This window comes from Spermophilus citellus (genome assembly GCF_964194105.1).
Source record: "Spermophilus citellus genome assembly, chromosome: 4".
Classification (NCBI taxonomy): Eukaryota; Metazoa; Chordata; class Mammalia; order Rodentia; family Sciuridae; genus Spermophilus; species Spermophilus citellus.
The window spans coordinates 54,674,103-54,692,934 of NC_138185.1; the positions used below are offsets into that span (position 1 = coordinate 54,674,103).

At 37.2% G+C, this 18,832-nt stretch overlaps 1 protein-coding gene across 1 annotated transcript in view; it reads left to right on the forward strand.

Moving 5' to 3' along the window:
* Window positions 1–18,832, forward strand: part of LINS1 (lines homolog 1) — a 154,802-nt gene that overhangs the window by 60,155 nt on the left and 75,815 nt on the right. The window contains exon 7 of the mRNA XM_081290167.1: window positions 10,023–10,196. Coding sequence (XP_081146293.1) covers window positions 10,023–10,196 — 174 coding nt within the window. The remainder of the gene's footprint in view (window positions 1–10,022; window positions 10,197–18,832) is intronic.

Below are 18,832 nucleotides of genomic sequence, written 5' to 3' on the forward strand. Positions count from 1 at the left end.
CTTGGTCCCTGATAGACTTCTTATAGAAGAGGTCCCCTGATTTATGTTTTACTAAGTTATATATCTTTATATGTAAAGATACATATTCTTGGCACAAGTTCTTTGTGTTGCAAATATTTAAAATATTTTCTCAGAGTCTGCAGCTTGCTGTTTTTATTCTTGTAATAGTATTTTTTTTTATAAGTAAAAGTCTACAGATTTTATAATCTACCTGGAAGCAATACCGTGTATAGTTCTTGCTTATGTCTCCTTTATACCTTTCCCTAAGTATTAATTAGAGTTAAAGTGTATGCTGTTATAACAAAGAGAATTTGTAATTCAATGACTCAGGTAAGACAGAAGTTCATTTCTTTTGTATGGGAGTATCCAGATACAAATGGGCCAGGACTAATGAGCCAATTGGCTGCATAGATTGCTTCTGCCCTGTCATCTTCATCTCCAGCTATCAAGCAGGAAGAGAAGAACCAGAACCTGAAGCTTGGTCTTTAAGGAGATTACCCACCTCAGTTATACTCCTATGTCCTGTGGCTTGCCACATCTAGCCACAGGGACACTGGGAAATGTTGCCTCACATGCAGGGCAGTTGTGTGCCCAGGTAAAACTGAGGTGTGGGAGCCCGGTGCGGAGGTGCATGCTTGTAATTCCAGCAGCTTGGGAGGCTGATGCAGGAGGATTGTGAATTCAGAGCCAGCCTCAGCAAAAGCAAGAGGCTAAGCAACTCAGTGAGACTCTATCTCTAAACAAAAAAACAAAATAGGTCTGGGAATGTGGCTCAGTGGTTGAGTGCCCCGGAGTTCAATCCCTAGTGTGGAGGGTGGGGTCTGTAACTCAAAGGCAGGATAAATGAATACTTGGGGACATTATGACACCCTTCAATTTGACATCTTTGAGGTGATACCACGTTTTTGTTACAAATTCTTTGAACTTTTCTTTTTTTAATTTCTGAATCTATTCTGAATTACTTCAGCTTTAAATTGATATAACTGTAAATTTTAGTATGAGAGAATTGCTTAAAATTGTGTTTTAAAATTTAATTTCTCAATAGTAAGTATAGGAGTTTTTTTTTTCTTTTCCATTTTATCCTCAGTTTCCTTACAGCTGCAAGCCCAGGCATTTATAGGATTTTAATTCACTAATTTAGTCACAATAAATATCCTTTGGGGTTAAGTTGTTCTATCATTTTGCATTGTCTCATTCATTTGAAATGGCACAATTTTAGATGCTTTTAGAATTGGAATTTGTAGTTGGCCCTGTTCTTGATACTGTTCACAGGAAGCAAGTAGCTGCTAATGTTTTCCTTTGTCTTATCTTAAACACATAACCAGTATTTTTGGCTGGGTTTGTATAGTTAGTTCCAAAGAAAACACAAACAGACTCGATGTAGATAAACATGTTTACCTGACCCTAGTACCAAATTTTAAGAATTATTTTAAAGCTAACAAAAATGAAACTGTAGATAAAGTTAAATGTCATTTTTAAGTATGGTATCACTCCTTATTGTTCCTAAATAGACTCCAGTTATCAGTAAGCCTCCTGTCTATTCATGCAACAAATAGTTATTGTGTGGCCAGCTCTTGGTAGAACATAGTGACTAAGATGGACAAGGTCCTAACTCTAATGGAGCCGAGTTTCTCTTCATCAGAGAACTCTGGGCCAGCTATAACCTACCTAGTCACCGAGTCCCCAAAGCTGTCACCCATTCTCACCTCCTCCAGCCATAGTAATACTCAGAGATTGTGAATATTGATTCAAGAATATCTTTCTTTTACTTCATCGCTCAAAAATACATCTTTACTTCATTGTGATTTGCCTCCCACCTTCCTATTCCTTGTTATTGTCTTCTATCTGAGATTTTCTTCTGTAGAAGTATTTTTTTGTCACTCCTCTATCAAGACCCATATCCTGTAAAAGGCACCTTCAAAGCTGATATGGCACTCACAGAAGGGATTGGATGGATGTCCCCAGAAGCTGTCTGATGCCTTAGCCTGACATGGAGTTTTTACTTCCACAATAGTTGTAGTGTCATATTTTTGAGTAATTTACAAAAAAAAAGTTGCTTCAAATAGTGATAAATTTGTGGCCTAGATATTTTTTTTTTCCAAATGGTTTTATTTCTTCAGTCCTGGGGTCAAATTTAATGGTGTTGGTCAGAGGAAATGGCTCACCCTATTGGGTTCTATAGCTGTGAGGTCAGATAATAATGAGCCATAAACTCTTGTCTCAATTAGGTTGTCTTCCTATGGATTTTTGGCAGCTGGATTTGAAAATGGGTTTTAAAAGTTCTGCAGCAGCTGGGGTGTGGCTCAGTGGTAGAGCACTTATGTAGCATACATGAGACCCTGGTTCTATCCCCAGTACTGCAATAAAAATAATAAAAGACTGTTAATTACTGAAACTTCTAAAGCATTAGCAGGTAGGAAAGCACATCAGCCACCTCCATTACAAATACTTCCCCAGAGTAAGAAAAAAAAACTGCACATACTTTTCTTAAAATATTTCTTATTTTTTAAAAAATAGCTTCAGATTTTTTATATCAATTCAATTTTTTTGCATCAATAAAAATTGCAGTAATCAGAAAGTGCTCAACAGATGAGAAAAAGGAACTGGGTAGCTGAAAAGGAAAAAAATGAAGGAACTGGGAATAACTAAAGAGTAAATAAATACATTTGCTTCCAAGAAAATACCAAGCAGAGATGCTGAAGAGTTTATTTATTTATTTATTTATTTTGAGACAGGGTCTTGCTATGTTGCTCAGACTGTCTTGGCCTTTGGTCTTTCCAAATAGCTGGGACTTTAGGTGCCTGGCTCTAACAGTTTATTTTTCAATTGTCAGAAAAGCCTAGAGGTAAGCCAAATGAATAAAGCTGACAGATGGGCTAAGAGTTTATCATTAGAGTCAATGAGCTTTTCAGACTGACCAAAAGGTGAAAGTTAGGATCCCTAAATGACAGAAACATTGCATTGCTTCAAATGCTTAGGACATTTTTCAGAGTAGTAATTTGAGGAGCTTTTAAAACCCAGATGTCTCTCCATTTCAATATTTTGTAGTTGTTCTTTCTATCTTGGTATTGGTGAAACATCCCAGTATTAAAATTATCATTTTTCTTACTGGATAGGTATGATGTTCTGTCATTAGCAAGCATCTTTTTAAAGCTGTATGAGGGAAGCCAGCAGCCTCTTTTTTTTTTTTTTTAAAGCCAGCAGCTTGTTTACATGGGAAAAAGGGAAAGAAAAAGTAAAGAAACAACAACAAATCAACCAAACAAACAAGAAACCCAAACATTATTCAGTGGCTGTGAGTGCCACTGTAATATTTGAAACTTAGGCAAAGCAGAGGTAAAAGTGGAAGAGAAAGGAAGAAGGTAAAGGGACAAATTAATGTCCATCGTTTGCAAGATGAGACCAGAGGCTAAATAGAGGGATAGTGGATAATGTCTAATAAGTCTGCCTTCTGGTCCTTGGCTATGCAAGAGAATTCTGCTTCTCTACGTAAGCTTTAGAAGGAAATCTTAAGAACAGGCACCTCTGCTAAATTTAAGGTTTGGACTACTGAATTGGAACTGCCAGTTCTACTAAAGGAGTTTGTGGAAGATACCAGGTGTGTCAGTCAGGGATCTTAGCTGTAGGCAACAGAATCCTCTTATTTCTTAGCATGTTAAACAAAGGACTTTAATGGAGGTGACGCAAATGAAGGAGAGCTAGTGTACCAGACAAGGACAACAGTGGAAACCGAAGCAATTCAGAAAGTCAAGAAGCTCAGAAGCAACTATCTTTTCAGCAGTAACAGCAGCAGCCTGGTCAGGATACCATGTGCTGCTGTTGGGTGGCATTAACTTCTCTGAATCCAAAGTCCCAAGAAAAGCATCCAGTTTGGGGTGCCTAAGCCCACTGTGATGGAAGTGGATAGAAAACTGTGCTTGTGGTTTCATGGTGGGTAGAGCATTGCCTCAACTCACACATAGTAGTGATTTTCCCTCTTCTGTGGGGGCGGGGTGCTGAGCTACCTCCAAAGTGGCCTCTCCTATAAATTAGGGTCAGAGAAAGGCGACTATAAAGAATGCCAGAGGTAGTTATGGATTAGCACAGACAGTGGCATTAGGAGCAGTTATCAAGGGATCAAGAGAATATGTTTTGTTTCCTGGTAATAGGTTGAAATGGCATGGAAGATCAGAAGAGAGCACTTGTTCCCTGTCTTTTAACTTCATTTCTCTGTTTAGCCTCTGATCTCATCTTGAGGGGAAAAAACAGGTTGGGGGAGGAGGTGGTAGAGAGGCTGACTGGAGGGACACAACCTGTATTATTAAAGCCCAAACCTAGAACTAACATGTTGACTTATGGAGGTCTAGGGGACACTTATTCTATCATCTGGGAGAGCTCATTTTTCAGGGGAGTTTTTGTTTTGTTTTGTGGTGTTAGAGATTGAACCCAGGACCTCATGAATGCTAGGTAAGCACTCTCACCAAACTACAACCCCAGCCCTTGTTTTTGCTTTTTAAGGCATACAATGTTTTCCCCTGCAGAAATACTTTAAAATCTTGCTGAAGTCTGAATCTGAATGTAGTCTTTCTTTCAGTTATTTATTTTGGGGTTTGTAGATACAGGCTTGACTTGGATGAATTTGGGAGGTAAAACTTAAGCCCAGTGAATGAAATAATAGGGAGTTCTAGCATGAAGTTCAGGATGCTACATGGATTTAAAGGGGGGAAAAGGTTAAAAAGTTATAAAGCTGAGAAGAAGGTGTGTTGACATTTTGTTTTCTTTTTGACATGTAATTCACAAACTATACATTATTTAAAGTGTGCAAATCAATGTTTTATATTCATAGAGTCATGCCACCAATACCACACAATTTTTGAATATTTTCATAACCTCTAAAATAAATGATATAACTTCTCACAAGCTGTTACCAGAGTCCTAGGCCAGAGGCTGGACACTGGGTCCCAACAAATCAGATCTGGCCACTCACCCCCAATCCAAATGGCAAATGTAGTGGTGAAAAGCCAGTAGGAACTCTAATCAATATGGCTACCTTGGGAAGGCACAACATCTGAGATCAAACATTTCAGCCCTGCTTTTGGGGTACTCACATGAGCTTTAGGTTTAAATAGAGGAAGAATTGGGGCAAAGGATGAGAGGCATGCACAATTGGTCAAATGGTGGTCTGGTTGATTGTTATTATCAGTTCTAGTTCTGCAAGGTGGCTCTGGAGAAGTCACTGCTTGAGGGGACAATCTCCACTTCCTGTTCAGGATGCTTACCTCTCACACCTGTGATCCTGGAAGAGAACAGCAACTGGGGGGGCTGAACTAGAGGTTGAGTCAGGACAGAGTTATGCAAGTTCATGCCAGTTTTTCCTTGTGCTTGCACATTGCCCTTTTATGTTCTAATCATGATACATCACATGTCTGGCTAGCGTCTTCAGTCTCCATCCAGGGTGGTGTGCATCTTACTGTTGTAATGAGGCTAGGGTCGTTTCTCACTCACCATAGTCTTTAATGCACACGCTCCGTACAGGAGTGTTTCCTCCAGATATCTTGTGATTGTCCTGCAGGTTTGCTTTTTCATTAGCTAATCAAGAAACTGCAGATAAGAACAAGGCAGGGAGGTAACACAGTGTGGGATGCTCAGGAGTTGTTTGTGTGTTCCCATGATTTATGGGCATTTCTCTTTTGAAATTGGGTGTTCTCTGTGTATCCCTAAATTCCTGGCTCATCATGAGGTGATTGTTCTTACTTGGAGGGCAGTCTCTTCCTGGGTTGATTTGCCTTCAAGGTTCTGCTATTCCTGAAAGGAGTAGGGCAATGGCTGGAGATATCTAGGTATACATCACTCTTCAAGTGTGCATTATAAAAGCTGCAAGTTGAATGTCTCTGGGTCATGGGAGAAAACATATCTCTGAAGAAAGATACAAGGAGTTCCCAGAGAGAAGGGGACCTTGACTTAGGACCAGTGGAGTTCTTGGCAATATGTGACAGAAAAATACAGCACAAGCCAAAGGGATAGACAGGTTTATTTAGGAAAGTAGATACATATTCAAAGACTGGGACAGAAATGCCTTTAAGGTAAGCCAGGAATACCCACTCAAAGGCAAATGTGGGCTCTCTATAGAGGAAGACACCGCAATCCCTTGGTGTTAATATTTATAGATGACTGGTGCTAGGGGCTGGATTTGAAATGGACCCAGGGTAGAATTATATAATTCCTGCTAGTTTTACCTGTGCTGTGCACTGCCCTCATGTTGCAAGGATTTGGGTCAAGGATGCAGTTCAATGGTATGGACCAAGGGCATGTTGCTCAGGAGTGGCAATTGTTTGTGGGTGCTTTCTGCACTTCAGTGGTTTACAGGCACTTCCTTTGAGACTATCTTTTCCTTAATTCCCAAATTCCTATCTCACCTGCAAATCTTGAAAATACTCTTATCTTGGTTTTCTTGAGCTTTGAAGGTGTGGATTACCAGCTTAAGATAAACAAATGATTCATCAAGATATGCCAATGTACAAAACTGAGTGGAAATATGATTCAAACATTAAGGTAATAAAGGAGACAGATACAAAATGAAGGCAGAGATGCCAAGCTTTATCCTGCTTTTAGTTACCCATTGGGTATCTGCAGGCCCAAATGAAGAGTCAGTGTTTCTACCAAAAGCAGCTTCTAATTCTATCATTAAGTCACTTCCCATTCCCTTCCAATCACACCCCTCTCACCCATCCTTAGGAATATCTAATCTACTTCCAACCTACTTTCTATCTTTATGGATTTTCCTATTCTAAACATTTCACATATAACATATTATACAATCTGAGCCTTTTGTTTCTGGACTCTCTCTCTCTCTTGAATGGTACCAGGGATGGAACTCAGGGGGCACTTAACCACTGAGCCACATCCCCAGCTCTTTTTATTTTGAGATATGGTCTCACTAAGTTGCTTAGGGCCTCACCAAATTTCTGAGGCTGACTTTGCACTTGCAATCCTCCTGCCTCAGCCTCCCCGGCCACTGTGATGACAGGCATGTGCCACCGTGCCCAGCTTGTTGGCAGCATAAAATTTTCAAGAAAAATACAAGTTGTAACATTAATCCTTTCAATTTTCTTGAGTAGTACTAGCAATAGAATTGCTAGGTCATATAGTAACTGTGTATTTAACATCTCCAGGAACTGCAGGGCAGTTTTCCACAGGAGCAGCAGCATCATTTTACATTCCTATCAGCAGTGTCTGAGTGTTCCAGTTTCTGCACATCCCACCAACACTTGTTATCTTTTCATTACAACCTCTAGTGGGTGTGGAGGGTGTCTTTGGGTGCAGTTTTGATTTGCATTTCTCCTGTGACTAGTAATGCTGAGCATTCCTCCTTGTGCTTATTGGCCATTTGTGTATCCTTTTTGGTGAAATGTCAGTTCAGATCCTTTGCCTACTTTTAAATTGGTGCTTGTCTCTTTATTATTGATTTGTAAGGATTACGTATTTTAAATACAAATGCCTTATCAGTTGTGTGCTTTTCAACTATTTCCTCCCATCATGTGGGTTGTCTTTTTATTTTCTTGATGATGTTCATTGAAATGAAAAAGTTTCAATTTTGATGGCATGATCTATTTTTTCATTTGTTGCTTAGGTTTTTTGTGTCATATGGAAGAATGCTTTGCCTAAGCCAAGGTCGCTGAGATTTATTCCTGTATTTTTCTTCTAATATATTTATAACTTAAGACTTTATATTTAGGTCTTGCTTCATTTCTAGTTAATTTTTGTGTATGATGTAAAAGAAGGAGTTCTTAACACTCTCAAAGCTTCAGTAATTGATGTTTGGTGACAGCACATGAGGGAAGAGTGAATAATTTATTTATTGATTTATTCTTGGTTTGAACTACATTTTCAATGGGGCTGTCCTCAACTTTTGTCTTCTTTCTGTCTCCTTTTAAATGTTTTTTGGCTGTTGTGTGTTACAGTTATAATGGCTTTTAACACATCTTGATTCACTGTTTGCACATATTTATAGTAGTAACCCCTACATAAGCATTATAAGCCAAGATCAAAATGGTCACAGCCTAAACAATGAGATTAAAACTTCGAAGGGATATTGTGAATTTTATATCTGGTCTTCATCCCCATTTCCTGGCATATTCCTAAAATATCTTGGAGTCTCTGAAGTGTTAGTATCTTTTTGTATGCTAATGAGTTCACTGAGGGCAGCCTCAGGATGGGATGGGCTCAGGAAAGAGCCCACCCCCTGCAACCTTCAGGGAAGGTGGAGAGTGATGGTTAAATCCATCACTAGAGGCCAGTGATCTACTCCTTCATGCCTATGTAATGAAGTCTCCATAAAACCTCAAAAGGATGGGGTTTAGAGAGCCTCCAGACACTGAATATGTGGAACTTTCTGGAGGGTGATACATCCAGACAGGGCATGGAAGCTCTGCATACCTTCCCATTGCCCTGCCCAAAGCATCTAGATCAGCATCCTTGATAATAAACCAGGAAATGTACATATGTGTTTCCTGAGTCCTGTGAGGCTCTCTGGCAAATTAATGGAACCCAAGGAGGGGGTTGTGGGAATCACCATGTATAGCCAGTTGCCAGAAGCACACATAAAACACCCTGGGCTTTCAGGTTGGCATCTACAGTGGGGGCAGGATGACAGTCTTGGGACTGAGTTCTCAAGCTATGAGGTCTGACATTATCTTCAGGTAGGTAATTTCAAAATAGAATTTAATTGGAGGACAACCAGTAAGGCCCACTGCTGCAGAGCTGCTTGCTTGCTGGTAGGAGAAATGGGGTCACAGAAGTCTTCTGTGTTGACTGTTTTGGTGTGAGAACAGAGGAAAACCACAATTTTTTTTTCTACAGAATCTAATTCTATGTTATTCTGTACTTGATCATAGTTCTTTCTTAAGTATTCTACTCCCTCATTCCTAGCTTTCATACTTTTCTTGGTTTATTTCCTCTTCTTATTCAAGACATCTCAAGGACCATCTGTTTCAGTTATCTTTCCATGACATGGCCTGGCCGGGTTCAGTGCCCACCATCTTCTTCCTGTAGCACCCTGGGTTACCCTTGTAAATACTTTTTTTATTGTACCTAAAAACAGTATGTTGTAGTCGCCTGTTAATGTCTGTCTTGCTTACAATGCTTTTTAGTCCTCAAGGCAGGAACCTTGTCTTATTCATCTTTGTGACCTCAGTGCCTAGCATAGTGCTTCATAAGTAATAGTCTCCATAAATAGTTGATGACATGTGCTAATTTGAATTCCTTGTAATATTTCTTCTAGGAAATTTTTTAGGGTATAAGTGAAGACTTATACATACTTGGAGCTTTCAGGTGCTTGACTTTTGGCATTTGAAGTCATAGAAAATCTAAAATTAAAAAAATTTAATATCTTAGGTGCATATAACAGGAAAATACATACCCATAATATTCACATGTGTGCTACTCAAAGTGACTGTAGTATGTTAAACTTCCACGCCATAGCCAAATTGTTCTGTGAGTATTAAAAGATTAATTCTTGTATAATGCAGTGAGGGGTCATGAAGCCCATTAAGTAATAAAAATCCAGGCTGGGTACAGTGATGCACACCTGTAAACATAGAGACTGAGGAGACTGAGGAGGCTGAGGCAGGAGGATTGCAAGTTGGAGACCAGCCTGGCAACTTAGTGAAACTCTGTCTCAAAAAATAGGGGCTAGGGTTGTAGCTCAGAGGCAGAGCGATTGCCTGGCATGTGTGAGGCACTGGGTTCAATCCTTTGCACTAAATAAAAATGAAACAAATAAAATAAAGGCATGCTGTCCATCTACAACTACAAAAAATTAAAATAAAAGGGCTAGTGATGTATCTCAGTGATAAAATGCCCCTGGATAGATTCCCAGTACTGTGATGATGATGATGATGATGATGATGATGATATAGTAGTAGTAGTATTCCATTTTTGCTTTATTTTCAAAATTAGTCTGGTTTGGATATGTTGAGTGAAGGTGCTCAATGTTGTCTTAAGTGTTGATTTGGCAGTCTAATGTATTCCTTTTACTTGTGCAGAATGTTTCAGACATTTAAGGAATGGTTCTGGCTGGAACGGTTCTGGCTTCCTCCAACGATACAGTGGTCAGATCTTGAAGATCATGATGGACTCGTCTTTGTCAAACCTTCTCATTTGTATATGACAATCCCATATGCTTTTCTTTTGCTGATCATCAGACATTTCTTTGAAAAGTAAGTAGCACTTGTGTCTTCCCTTCATTCCCCTTCCTTGCTCCAACCCTAGATAATAAAGTCTTAGATTTGGTGAGGTCCTTAATGAATCTCTTGTTTGGAGATTGCCACTTATGGGCTGAAGACCCTTAGAGGGAGTTTGTGCCATCAGGTACACACCAAACAAAACTTAGAGGCTGACCAAGAAAAACTGAGGAATGTGGATACCACTGTGTGAGATCAAGATAGGTTAAGAGTGAATGGATGTGATAATCACACATTGTAAGCATGTATGGAAATATCACAGTGAGTCCCATTGATTTATACAATTAATACGTGTTAATAGTAATACTAATAAAAGGTTAAAGATCCCAGAGTTTATTAGTGTCAATGACATGGGAACCCAGTTTATCTTCCACTGAGTGGGGATTTCTGACAATACATGTACTTTCCCAGAGAGACAAGGTAAGAACAGTCTGTGACTCAGACATGAACTGTCATTGTAAAATGCCAGTAAAATAACAGAAATGGCTTATTAAAGAGTAAACCACATATTGCTTCATAGTATCACTTATTTTAAAGATTTATTTAAAGGTTTTATAGCTGCACTTCATATCAAATTATAAGGAAATCAAAGAAAAAAATCAATTTACTTTCTCAGAAAATAGTAATCTTTTTCTTTTTGTTGATTTAATTTAAATAGATATTTCTTCTAAACTTTTTTTCTTAAGAGAGAGAATTTTTTAATATTTATTTTTCAGTTTTCAGTGGACACAACATCTTTATTTTATTTTTATGTGGTGCTGGGGATCGAACCCAGCACCCCATGCATGCCAGGGGAGCGTGTTACCACTTGAGCCACATCCCCAGCCCTCTTCTAAACTTTTAATTAAACTTGTACTTGTGTTCTGATAAGAAGAGATAAATGTCCATTTCTAATCTCTGTAATTGTCTCTGTTTCAAAAAACTGTTATTAGTACATTAATTTATTTGCAACAAAAATAATACTTGTATCTCAAGAGCTAAAAAAACCTAAGACAAACTCTGATAGTGATCTTGTTGTCTGAGATTAACTAAAATATAGATCATATGTTATAACCATTTGTAGGGTCCTTATCTTGGGAATTAGTTTGACCAACTCTATTTCATAGACTTGCCAAATGCTTTTATTTTTTTTCAAATACAACTTCACTTTGGTCAATGACATGCTGTTCCTATTGGAAAAGAAAGCTCCTGAGCTGAGTACCCTTGGCAGAGCACATTTGAAATGTACTTCCTTTTTAGCTGTTAATTCTACTTTTTGCACACATAGTTGGATTTGTCAAAAAAATGTATAAATAAATAAAGTAGCATTTGTCACTGAGCTTAAAATAGAAAATTACTCTTTACTAATCTGAAATACTTGTTTTGATTTGTTTTTTTCTTGCATGTATCTGGTGGTCTTTGAATTTGGCAATTGGAGTCTATTACTTATCTCCATCCCAGATTTTCCTACTTTTCAGTGGGCAGCTTTATTTTTTAGAGTTTGATAAGGACAGTGAGCCAGAAAATTATTTTGGTTGCTAAAACAGCACAGCTGTGGAGGACCAAATTGTTGTGTTTTGGTCTTGGCTACTCCAAGAACAATCAGGAAGAAATTCCTAGGACCATTGTTTTTTCTTCTCAAGGGATTAAGAGTAATTTGTATCTTCTTTTCTATCTCCTTGTGAATTTAACTTCTAATAACTCACCATTAGCTTTTTCCATTCTGTGATATTACAGAAAATTATGTGCCATTCCACCAATCCCATATATCCCTTTTAGTGCAACAGAAGGAAGAAACATTTAACGTGGGAGAGAGAGACCTCACTTTCTAAAGTATATAAGTCATTTGTTTAAAGACTTCTATTATCATTTATAACAGATTAAGCCATTTACATCATAAATACAATATTGCTTACACCTTTGACAGGAACTTATAGTTTAAGAGGTATAAAAAATCATAAGTGATGATCTCAGTCTTCAGGTGAGGAAGTGAGAAAAGAGTAGACTGTTGGGGCTCGCACAGGTAAGTAAGGAGTACATCTAGGACCAGAACTCACAGCTACTACACCAGGTTTAGGTTGGTGTTGGCTTTGGTTTTCTGTTTTCCTACTTCTTGGACTTTCACAATGAAATACTACTGATAGCAGAAGAGAGTAAATGAATATCTTTGGGGAACAAAGAAGACATATTTTAAATAGATGACTGCAAAAAAATGTGAAATTTTCTGAACTGTCTTAAATTTATAAATTTGACATTGTTTCAGCATATTCTATTATATATTTGTCACAATAAATCTTCTTTTGTCCTATATTATACTTCCTAAATCTTCTCACTGTTTGAAGAGACCAGGGGTTTTGATATGGCTGGCTCATTTTTGTCCTTTATTGCTAGCTAAGAGCCATTTAAGATCAAGAAGTAATATTCCTTCCCAGAAAAATAAAAGTGGAGAGACAGAACTGGTAAGAAAGGAACAACAACAACAAAAAAAATTAGATAATTTGAAAGTGTTTTGTATTTAGGATTTCCTTTTTTTTGCAAGTTTTAGTTTTTGGTATATATATATATATATATATATATATATATATATATATATATGTTTTTTTTTTGTCAAGACTAGTAGTTTCCAACTACTTGTCTTCTATGCATTATTTTATGTGTTCAAAGTGTGATTTAAAGATCTGAACTACTGAGAGTTCAGCACTTAAAGGATAAACCCATTGTCTCTGAGTAAATTATGGCCCTGTAAGTCTAAGCAGAGGTGAGAAGGTCAAAGGTCACCTTTTTCTTGTACTTGATTGTGTAAGATATAGATTGCCCACCTCTACTATTTTCACTCAGCACTATAAGGTCATGATGGGACAGAATGTCCTTCATTCTTTAAAGAAGAATAGGGGAAGTGGAGTAAGTCATCTATAGTAAATTATAGGAACATAAGAATGATTGTTACTGGCTGTGTAAAATGGAAATAGTATCAAAATTGGCACATTTCAAACTATATCACAGAGCAATAGTGACAAAATCAGCATGGTTCTGGTACCAAAACAGGCGGGTGGACCAATGGTATAGAATAGAGGACACAGAGACTAATCCACAAAGTTACAACTATCTTATATTTGATAAAGGGGCTAAAAGCATTCAATGGAGGAAGGATAGCATCTTCAACAAATGGTGTTGGGAAAACTGGAAATCCATATGCAACAAAATGAAACTGAATCCCTTTCTCTCGCCATGCACAAAAGTTAACTCAAAATGGATCAAGGAGCTTGATATCAAATCAGAGACTCTGCGCCTGATAGAAGAAAAAGTTGGCTCCGATCTACATATTGTGGGGTCGGGCTCCAAATTCCTTAATAGGACACCCATAGCACAAGAGTTAATAACAAGAATCAACAAATGGGACTTAATTAAACTAAAAAGTTTTTTCTCAGCAAGAGAAACAATCAGAGAGGTAAATAGGGAGCCTACATCCTGGGAACAAATTTTTACTCCTCACACTTCAGATAGAGCCCTAATATCCAGAGTATACAAAGAACTCAAAAAATTAGACAATAAGATAACAAATAACCCAATCAACAAATGGGCCAAGGACCTGAACAGACACTTCTCAGAGGAGGACATACAATCAATCAACAAGTACATGAAAAAATGCTCACCATCTCTAGCAGTCAGAGAAATGCAAATCAAAACCACCCTAAGATACCATCACACTCCAGTAAGATTGGCAGCCACTATGAAGTCAAACAACAACAAGTGCTGGCGAGGATGTGGAGAAAAGGGTACACTTGTACATTGCTGGTGGGACTGCAAATTGGTGCGGCCAATTTGGAAAGCAGTTTGGAGATTCCTGGGAAAGATGGGAATGGAACCACCATTTGACCCTGCTATTGCCCTTCTCGGACTATTCCCTGAAGACCTTAAAAGAGCATGCTACAGGGATACTGCCACATCGATGTTCATAGCAGCACAATTCACAATAGCTAGACTGTGGAACCAACCCAGATGCCCTTCAATAGATGAATGGATAAAAAAAAAGTGGCATCTATACACAATGGAGTACTACACAGCAATAAAAAATGACAAAATCATGGAATTTGCAGGGAAATGGATGGCACTAGAGCAGATTATGCTTAGTGAAGCTAGCCAATCCCTAAAAAACAAATACCAAATGTCTTCTTTGATATAATGAGAGCAACTATGAACAGAGTAGGGAGGAAGAGCAGGAAGAAAAGATTAACTTTAAACAGAGACATGAGATGGGAGGGAAAGAGAGAGAAAAGGGAAATTGCATGGAAATGAAGGGAGACCCTCATTGCTATACAAAATTACATATAAGAGGTTGTGAGGGGAATGGGAAAATTAACAAGGAGAGAAATGAATTACAGTAGATGGGGTAGAGAGAGAAGATGTGAGGGAAGGGGAGGGGGGATAGTAGGGGATAGGAAAGGTAGCAGAATACAGCAGTCACTAATATGGCAGTATGTAAAAATGTGGATGTGTAACCGACGTGATTCTGCAATCTGCATTTGGGGTAAAATTGGGAGTTCATAACCCACTTCAATCTAATGTATGAAATATGATATGTCAAGAGCTTTGTAATGTTGTGAACAACCAATAAAAAAAATAAAATTGAGTGCTATCTGAGACGTGCATTGCTTCAGATAGTTTGTTCTCATATATGGAACTCTGAACAACCCTGCTCATAGAGCCTCTGAATCCTTAGGGACTGGAGTCAATCTTATGCCAATAGCTACTTTATCTGTTTATGGAAGTATTTAAATTTGCCATACTTAATATTTGCCTAGTGCTGCCTTTCTTTTATTGAAAATAATGGGAGAAATCTTGGATTGCAAAGCTTTTGGCTGCTGGAAGACTAGTGTTAGACAAAGAGGGGCTGACTGATGTCGGAATGGGGTATCTTTACAGTCTCAGTTCTGCAATACTACAGAACTTAAGGGACTCATTTCCTGCTAAATAACCTAAGTTGGAATCATTTACATGAAAGAAGTATATCATTCATTTTCCTTACTCTGGCTTTTATCCTACCATATCAATAAAATGAAAGTTTAGGCAAGTTAATCTCTGAATTCCCTACTAGAGCTAAGACTTAAAATTTCCCTTTTAGCATAAGTTCAGCTTATCTAGTAGTTACTATGTGCTTCATTCTTCTCTCCCTTTTTGAAACAGATTTTTAATCAAGTACCTGTTCTTATTTATCTATACTTATGTAAGGTGATTGATTTTCCTCTCTCTCTCTCTCTCTCTCTCTCTCTCTCTCTCTCTCTCTCTCTCTCTCTTTCTCTTTATTTATTTTGGTACTGGGGATTGAACCCACGGCACTTTATCACTGAGCCACATCCCCAGACCTTTTTATTTTTTTATTTTGGGTCAGGGTCTTGCTAAATTACCTAGGGCCTAAAATACACATATAACAATGGCTAGACAATCTGAACTAATCTAAAGGGCACCCATTGCTTCTCTATGCATACTTTCTCCTTCCCCTACCCAGTGAACCTTCAACCTACGGGAATGAATTGTTTTAGTTGTAACTCTGCCAATATGTCTATCTAGAGGCCTGTTGCCGTTTCTGTCTTCAGTGAAATTTTTGTCCCCAAGAAAGGATAACAGATTGAGTTGGTGTATTCTTGGTTATCAAAAAATACTCATGTAGCTTCAGGATTTTGAATTGGTGAATATTCATGATGTGTAGAAAAGCATAATACACACCACAATCTCAATCACACAAAATGGGATATTGTGTATATATGCACACAACCTAGAGGGACACGTCCAACTAAACTTCTTGTGAGTGGATGACTTTGTTCTTTGCTTGTGTTTTTTTTTCCCTGTAATGTACAATTTACTTTTAAAAAATAAAAATTATTTTAAAAACCAAAAAAAAAAAAAAATTACCTAGGGCCTCACTAAATTGCTAAGGCTGGCTCCACTGTACTGTGTTCCTCCTGCTTCAGCCTCCTCGGCCACTGGGATTGCAAGTATGTGCCACCACACTTGGCAGATGATTGATTTTCTATATTTATTTGAAAAGAAAGGCTAGAACTGAATTAGATTACAGTATTTATATACTTTCTCTGTTCTATTAAAAATGCTATTTCTCTCCTTAAGACTGATAAAAAGGACCATATTTCTCTTTCTTGTTTAAACTGATGATTTTATATATCTTTGTTTCTCATATCAGTATTATAGCTTGTTATACTTATCTCTCAAATGATCTTCTAGAAAGAAATCTCTACTTCATTTGGCTTTGAAATTGGTTTCATTCCCTCATGGCATAAATTTAATTCTGTCCCTCCAAATTTCTTCATTTCTAATATCTGAAGAGAGAGCACTGAGTCAGTATGATTGAGAACACTACCATAGGAAACCATTCATATTTGTTATTTTACTAGTAAAAACAATGGGTGTTTTCACCAATAAAAATTTCAACTAATAGGTTGGAAAAATGAGCCAATTTTATTATTTTTCCAAAATCCTGTCAAATAATTTTTTTGAGATTTAGTTAATTTTAAGGATATCTTAGTTTCTCTGAGTTGATTTTTTTGGAGGGGGGCACTTTTATGCCAAAGGGGAATTAATTAACAATATTCTTCATATCTCAGAGGCATAACACATTGACATTTCTCTGAATAAGAGTTCTTTTGACTGATTTAAATTGCTTTTTCCTTAATTGCCTTTTCATTTCATTCCATACTCCCATTCTCCCTGCTGTGTTCCAATGCATCTGATGGTCCTTTATTTGTGTGACCAAGGAAAACATGTGCTTTACATGCATGTGTGGTTAGTTGACATAAATGGAATGGCACTAAGACCTTATTCTTTTGTAAAAAATTCAGCATAGTGTTTTATACTCTATCCACATTTCTGTGTACATCTGGTGCATAATTAGCTTGTTTTTATATGTCTCTGAAATTCATGGGCCATTTCCAAAGGACCTTAGTCCATCTGGAAGTTGAACAGATTTATACACTTTATCCCATTATCTTATGAGATTTTTTTCATTCAACTCCCATGGATATTAAAAAATGAATAAAGGGCTAAATGATCATTCCTAACTTAAATGTCTTGAATTTAATTAAACACAGAAACTCTCCTAAATAAGTACTAGAAAAGAATAGACCTGGTAGAAACTAAACTTTTATCAGAACTGAAGGAACAATAGAGATATCCCATTATTTTATATCAGCTTTATCAAGGTTTTATTCACATATAGTTCATCCAAAGTTTGGTGAATTTTGACCAATAAATACAATCATGCAGCCATCACTATGATTATGGTGTAGATTTCCATCAGCCGAAAACTTCCCTTTACCTCTTATTCAGTTAATCCCCTACTATCCCCTGATAATCACTGATCTGCTTTCTGTTGCTGTAATTTTGCATTTTATAGGATTTCCTATAAAGGAAATCAGAGAGATTATAGTTGTTTGTATCTTATTTCTTCCATTTAACATAATGCTTTTGCGATTTTTTTCATGTGGTCGTATCAATGATTCTTTGTTATTGTTGACTAGCTTCAACATATGGATATACCATTCTACAATTTATTTATGCTTTAATTAATTGATATCAATTTGTGTTTAGACTTTGGGGGCTATCACAAATGAAGCTGTTAAGAACATCTAAGTATAAGAATAGGCTTAGCTAGGGACTGAGTTGTAGTTCAGTGGTAGAGCACTTGCCTAGCATGCGTGAGGCACTGGGCCTCAGCACCACATAAAAATAAATAAATTAAATAAAGGCATTGTGTCCATCTACAACTAAAAATAAAAAGAAAGAAGATAAGCTTATGTATATGCATTTGTTTCTCTTAAGAAAAAGCTAAAAATGTTTGTTCTTTAAAAGATACTATGAGTGTGTTTTTATACCTTGGGTTATTTTTCAGCAATAACAAGGAATGAGCTACAAATAAGTGCTATGGCATGGATGAACTGCCAAGCAATGAAAGAAGCCTGACACAAGTGATCATATATTATATGATTCCACTTATACCAAATATCCAGAAAAGGCAAAGCTCTAAGGATATAAAATAAATAAGAGGTTTCCGAGGGCAGGTTCAAGAAGAAACAAGGAACAATAAACATGCATGAGGGATCATATTGGGGTGATGGGAATACTCTAAAAATGATTCATGGTAATGTATAATTTAGTAAATTTACTATAAAGTCATTAATTTATATACTTGAAAGGGTTTAATTATATGATATATAAGAATGCCTTAATAATTATTATTTAACTATTTATTTTTCATGATACTGGGAATTGAACCCAGGTTCTCATGCATGCTAGGCAAGCGCTCTGCCTCTGAGCTATATTCCATGTCCTTTTTATTTTTGGTTGAGGCAAAGTCTCACTAAGTTTCCCAGGCTGGCCTCAAACTTGTGATCCTCATACTTCAGCTTCCCAAATAACTGGGATTACAGTATGCATCACCATGCCTGGATAATAATTATTTTTTTTAGAAAAAGACAATGTAAATAGAATGTAAAGGCCAGCCACAGATGGGGAGAAATTATATGTAAAACATATATCTTATAAAGGACTTAATTTCAGTATATATGAAGAAATCTTATAACTCAATAATTGTATCTTCATTTTAAATATGGGCAAAAGATTTG